Source organism: Zingiber officinale, chromosome 3A (assembly GCF_018446385.1).
Source record: "Zingiber officinale cultivar Zhangliang chromosome 3A, Zo_v1.1, whole genome shotgun sequence".
NCBI lineage: Eukaryota > Viridiplantae > Streptophyta > Magnoliopsida > Zingiberales > Zingiberaceae > Zingiber > Zingiber officinale.
In genome coordinates this window covers 99,001,066-99,007,878 of record NC_055990.1, presented here as the reverse complement: position 1 = coordinate 99,007,878, position 6,813 = coordinate 99,001,066, and the positions used below count along the sequence as shown (strand labels likewise).

General features: G+C 38.7%; 1 protein-coding gene across 1 annotated transcript in view; it reads left to right on the top strand.

The window, feature by feature from the left end:
- The first annotated feature begins 584 nt into the window (after positions 1 to 584).
- Positions 585 to 6,813, top strand: part of LOC122052155 (hsp70-Hsp90 organizing protein-like) — a 37,375-nt gene continuing 31,146 nt past the window's right edge. Inside the window, exon 1 of the mRNA XM_042613550.1 lies at positions 585 to 1,558. Coding sequence (XP_042469484.1) covers positions 683 to 1,558 — 876 coding nt within the window. The 5' untranslated portion in view covers positions 585 to 682. The remainder of the gene's footprint in view (positions 1,559 to 6,813) is intronic.

Genomic DNA, 6,813 nt, shown 5'->3' with positions numbered 1-6,813 from the left:
CTTCTCCTTGCACCGTTTCTTCCGTGCGCCGAAAACTTCTCCTTACTTAATATCCAAGCTTCGAAGTGTAGTGAGATATTCTAGAACGGAAGTTGCCTCGTAAATATTTTAATGACAATTTAGTGAGCGAAGTAAGACTTCGTAGATAACTTGTCAAATCTTTGTATTTGTTAAGAATTCCAAGTTTTGAGTTTTTTCAGTGCTGTCTTAATTGTGCGATCCCTTCTTCCTATTCTTTAATACTTAACTTGATTATTAAATGGCTAGTTATGAGGATAAAATGGTAAATATATAAGAATGGAATTCAATTCAAATAGATTCCAAATTAAAGAATTCAATTCAATTCAATTGTTCACTAATCCATTTCAAACATAAAAATTGAATTCAATTCTTACCAGAATTCAATTCCTAATGAAATTCAATTCAATTTCTTCTAAGTTATTTTCAAACAGGGTATAAAAAAAATAACAGGGTGCATTTTTCTAATCGGGCCAAGGCCATCGAGACAGCTCCGACAACAACGGTCGGCCTTTTCTCGTGCGGAATCAGGAACATCTAAAGAATCGTTTTTACCAAGTTGTAGCTTCATAAGCCCTCCGTCCCTCCCATTTGCTTCGCTCGCTGTGCGAATCAAAAGTCGTAAACTCGTATCGGGAACTGCCCGACTCTTCTCCCCCTCACCATGGCAGACGACGCCAAAGCAAAGGGCAACAAGGCCTTCGCCGATGGCCGCTTCGACGACGCCATCCGTCACTTTTCCGAGGCCATCGACCTCGCTCCTGGAAACCACGTCCTCCACTCCAATCGCTCGGCTGCATACGCCTCTCTCCAGAACTACCACGCCGCGCTCAAAGACGCCCAAAAGACGGTCGAGCTCAAGTCCGACTGGCCAAAGGGCTACAGCCGCCTCGGCGCTGCATACCTCGGGCTCGGCGACGCCGAACAGGCAGTCGCAGCCTACGAGAAGGGCCTTGCGATTGATCCTTCCAGTGAGGCCCCGAAGTCCGGTCTTGCCGATGCCCGCACCTCGGCGGCTAGGTCCAGGGGCCCGTCGCCGCAAGGGGCCTCCCTCTTTGCCAAGATTTTTCAGGGTACTGAGATTTGGACGAAGCTGCCAGCGGATCCGACAACCAGAGGTTACCTTCACCAACCTGATTTTCTCAGGATGATCACGGATATCCAGAAAAACCCTAACAATCTCAACATGTATCTCTCTGATTCGAGGATGATGCAAGCGGTAGGTGTTCTTCTTAATGTGAAGATGAAGGGACCTACGGATGAGATGGTGACTGAGTCTCCTGAGCCTCCACAAGCGAGGTCTCAGCCAGAACCAGCAGAACCTGAGCCACAGCCGGAGCCCATGGAGTTTCCGGAGGAGGCAAAGGAAGCTAAGCAGACAAAGGCGGAGGCCCAGAAGGAGAAAGAAGCAGGGAATGCTGCTTGCAAGAAAAATGACTTTGAGACTGCGATTCAGCATTATACTCTAGCTATGGAGCTTGATGATGGGGGCATTTCCTACCTCACTAATAGAGCTGCAGTCTACTTGGAGATGGGAAAGGTGATACCTCTAACACCTTAGTTGCTCAATTGGTAGATTTGAGTTAGACTACTAGTCGTCATCCTAAATTTAATTCACATTACACAATAGGACCAAAACTTTTTCTTACCCCACAAACCATGGTTATGGAAAGCATTTGGTAGATGGAAAGCTAACCTAACGTTTTACTTAAGATGAGATTGATCCACTTTCTTTCTGTGTGGTGCCTCCTCTACTCTCCTGCTTCACTACCCAAGGAAGAGCAAAAGATAGTTGATTGATTGAAGAGGCAGAAAAAGGATGCAGATTGGCCTCTGTCGCCTGCTAACTCAAACTAGTCTGGGGGAGTGTGATTACATCAGCTACCATGAGGGTTAGGTGGTCAGATAGGAGGACATATATTTAGCAGACTTAAATTGGTTTTGTTATGGTAGCATAGTTTATGCAAGATTGATAACATGGCCTAGCTAGTAAAGCCTAGATCACAAGTAAAGATTTTTATGTGTAAACTTTGAAGAGAGTGCACGGATTTAGGTTGAAGATTGGAATAGTAGAACAATAAATCTACTATTTAATGAGATTTTATATTATTACTTATTGATTGGTATAATGAAAATTTCGATGAGTTCAAATAAATGCATTATCACATGTTCATGTTTTTAAAACAAGTTCAACATCATTAAACCAAACACTTAAGTTCATATTTCAAATACCAACTCATAAACAAAGTAACGCACGTTTTACTTGAAGTTCTAAAGTTTAATATTCCAAATGTCAACATTTTGTGACATCAAACTTCTAAAAGTTTTCCAAAAATAGTTAATAATTCAAAAGTATGACTCCATGGTTTGAGATCTTGTACAAGGCAACATGGTTGAAATTTCACGATCAATCTAATAAATTATCACAACTTGATACTACTCAGCAAGAAATTTCTCATGTATCATGTCAATTAGTATTGCGTCATATCAACATTTGACATATCTAGATAAATTAAGATAATATTGTTATTTTGTATAGTTTGTGTTCATGCAAGATAATGTTAAAACCCTATCATTGTAGATAGAACACAAAGTCTAAACTTAAATATATAGTTGACTTATTTTCTTTTTCTTTTTCATCTCTTCTCTCCTTCTACCTCTAATTTACTATCTCTATACATTGGAATGTCAACATGATATTAAAATAAGTATATTTTCAGTCAAAAATTGAAACTTTAGCATGACTCAAGATTTTAAACTTTGTATGTTCTCGTGGTAAAACTTGGAAGTTATAAATTTGTGGTGGTGAAAAGTATCATATGAGAACAAGTTAAGTAGAAGTGCTAAAGAAGTTGACTATGTAATTAGGGATGTCGAACAATTTGAGTATTAAAAAGGAAATGTGTAATGCATGGAAAAAAATGAAACTCAAGTTGACTCACATGGTTTGTATAAAGATGTCGGGTTCTGCTATGGGATGTCACAAACCATGCTGAAAATGGCTTTTGTTCCTAGCATGATCTTTGCCCCCTAAAACTTTATATAGGGTTCAAAATCTTATGCCATGTCGGTGCTTCCTTCTTTGATTGGAATAATGTTGTTTCGTATAGTGTTAATGTTTCGATACTCATGATAAATTGGAGGCAATGTTCTAAATGGTGATTGTGACGATCGCCTAGGGGCACCTAGGTGAGAGGCGGACCTCAACCGCATTGCATTTGTGAAAGACGGTGGTTTAGGCTGCGGTCAAAGTCAACGTAGACCTCCTTCCACCTTGAACAGTTGCTGCCGCCATCGCTGCGGCTGCCTGTCGCCACTGCTGCAGAGGGTAAAGTCCATAGTTCATTATTCATTCCTCTCTTAAACTTTGCTTTTGGAGGTTGCTGCTCATAGATTGGTTGGAAGGCTGGAGGATTTGCCGTATTATTTGCTGGCGGATACCCTGGCGGTCCCATTGCAGTGTCTGTAGGGGGTCGGTATGGAGATATCACCGTACTTGTGGAATAAATTTGTTCTGATGCTGGTATTACTTCATCAACTAACTGCCTTAAACTTGGATATTCCATTTCACAATTTGCTGCGATAAGCTCACTTTCCCCATCACCTTTGCTGGCGAACGAGTTTATCCATTTAGTGTCTGATTCAGGATAATCATTCCAAATTGGTTTGTTAGAAGTTGAAAGGGAGGTCAAGTATGCAATATAGTCCAAATAAGAATCATCAGTATCCTCATAATTAGGAGTAGGGTCCAGGGACTGCGGTACAGAGACCCATGGGCTTGTAGTCGCTGCCTGGTCTTGCTCGGAATTATTTTGGATTGAGTCATCTTGTACTAGGACTGCAACTGTCTCTCGAGGCATTAGGAGAGAGAAAATGTCATTGGCTGTAAAATGACGAGGTTGCTGTGAGGTAGAGGCTTTATCTTGAGCTGGTTCAGGAATAGTGTTTGGTTTATCAGTAGAACCAAACCCTTTATCACCTCGTTCAGAGTAACTGAGGTGAGGTACTTCATAAACTTCTGGAAGAGCTATTTTCTCCGGTATTAATTGTGCAATTTTTTGATGTGGAGAAATATAAATTGGAATATTAGTTCTATTAAATAGAAGAACTTTAACTTCACCTCGATAATCAGAGTCAATAACTCCGACCCCGACTTCAACTCCACTTTTCCATGCTAAACCTGAGCGTGAGGCTAATCGTCCATAATAACCATAGGGAATTTCAATTCGTAGCCTTGTATGAACTAAATCCCGCCCATATGGTTCAATTCAAGGTTTAAAATTTCGACCCGTGCCGAGGTTTCGGTTCCAGACCGGAATGATACGGTTTCGGTATCGTATCGTGCCGTACCGATACAGTTTCGGTATTTTTTTTATTTATATGTATATATATATATAGTAATTATTAGATAAATATATTTATTGTGTATAATTTAAAAATAAGTTATATATTGATTTTATATAAGTTCTCCATTATTAAACAACTTCATATTTTTATAAAAAATAATTAAATATAGTTTTGTAAAAAAAAACAATTGATGTATAAATAACTCTAATTAAAATTGATACATCATAATATAATATGTTAAATGAAAGCAATGATTATTATAATATTTTACTTAGATAACCTTTATAGTTCTCCAATGTCCAGATTAAATAATCATAATTATATAAATTAATACAAAATACTATTTTATATATAATAATCATATAAATTAACTATTTGTTTATTTAATTAATTAATAGTTTAAATAATATATATTTAAAATAGTAAAAAAAATAGAATATCAATTAAATATTAAAACAGTAAAAAAATATAAATAATTAAAAAATTTATAAGAATAAAATTTGATTTATTAGAATTTTTATAAATTTTTTTAATTTTTTTTAGAATTTTTAAAATAGTAAAAACAATTTTAGAATATTATTTAATAAAATTTATTATTTTTTTAAAAAATTAAATATATATATTTTTTATATTTTATTAGGATAATTTAATTAGGGCTTATAAAAGCCTCTTTTAAATATCACAATTAAGTGGGAATGAGAATTGTTTGATTTATTTAAATTGCAAAATTAATTTTGCACAATATCCACGCCAAAACCGCGACTCACGCGACGCGAAGCCGCGACCCATCCACGCCCCGCGGACGCCTCCGACGGCGCCGGAGGTGTCCCGTGACGCTTCTGGCAGCGCCAGAAACGTCGTGTCACGATGCCTCCTTCGCCCCCTACGCTTTTGGCGCCCCGCGATGCTTCCGGCGGCACGGGAAGATTCAGGCGACGCTGTCCATGCTGCCGCGCGACAACGAGCGACTCACGACGTGACGAAATCTTCCCTAATTCGGTGCCGGTTTCGATGCGCGGGCGGAACGGTAAGTTTCGCCCGTTCCGCCCAGCACGGAACGAAATTTTTAACAATGGTTCAATTATAGCAGCATGACTTGCAGAAATATCAAGTCTTGCTGATCCCTCCGTTTGTCTTTGTGGTAAAGTTGCATGCTGAGAAATTTTATTAACAAGAATATGAGGTTCAGGTGTCGAAGAGTACCTTTCATCTTGATCAATAATCCTCTTTCCTTTTTCAATATAGTCGTCAATATCACCATATTCCTTATAATATTCATCAGTTGTTCCTTCAAAGTTTGTAAAGACTCCTGGCTTTACTTCTATAAGAACTGCCAGAATTTCTTGAACTTCTTCGTCTTTGTTGTTATATACTGGTTGTTCTGATGGTTGTGCAGCAGCATAATTGCTAAAGCTGAGTGAGATTCGTCCATCCATCATTGTTTGACAGTTGACTTCTGATGGCTGTACTGGGATTGATATTTGGGTAGGATTAATTACCCAATTAAGACCTTGTAGGCTTCTTGTTGAGAAACTTCGTCCAGGTAAGGCATTAACCCCATGAGAGGTTAAATAATCTACCACTCTCTGTATTTCATATGCAAAGCCTACATTAGGAGTGTTAGAAAGCCTACCTACAAGTCCTCTTGTGATTAAGAGGTTGGCTTCACTATTTTATCAGACTTCATATCCTCTTGTAAGAATGGAGATCTGAATGTTTCAGTAGAAGTCCCCGATGGTCATCATGATTTCTGGGATGACATAAATCATTTGGCTTCCAGATGTTAAATTTACTTCCATGGTTGCCAATATTGCTTGGTCACCTTGCCATCGGTTGTCCCTAAATACAATAAGAGCCATTGTTCTTTCTCGTTGTCGATGTAATATTTAGACACGTACCTGGAGAAGATGAATGTATTGCATTCAGCTTCTTCTTAATTGATTAAAGCTTTCTTCTTGAATAAAGCTTCTATCAACTTGATGGTTGTCAGTAACTAGCATAACTTCTTTAGATCTGTGCACATAGACTCTGTGATGTGCATCATCTCGTCTTGAATGATAAAGTACCTCAGCAGGTACTATGGAAGCACGTTCTTGCATTGATAGTTGTAATTGAGCTTCGGGTTCAATTTGTTGTTCCAATGTATATCCCGTAGCTGCTCCTCCAGTTAGTTGTCGCCCAATTCTTCGTGCTGCTTGTTGAGCGTTGTGGAGTCTTCGTTGTGTTCTTTGGTAGCTTCTTATTTGATCTTCAAATAATGGAGTGGTGGCTACTTGCTGTTCTGTTCTGGTGATGGCCATACTCCCTTTAGCTTTTCTTGTTCCTCCTTCAGAATTTTGTAAGGGTCTTTGAATACCCGGAGTTTTCCTATTTTCCCCTTTGGTTTAGGGGGACCAAGAGATAGATTTTGTAATTTGGAAATAGGTCTTCTGGAAAAGGAGGCGAATG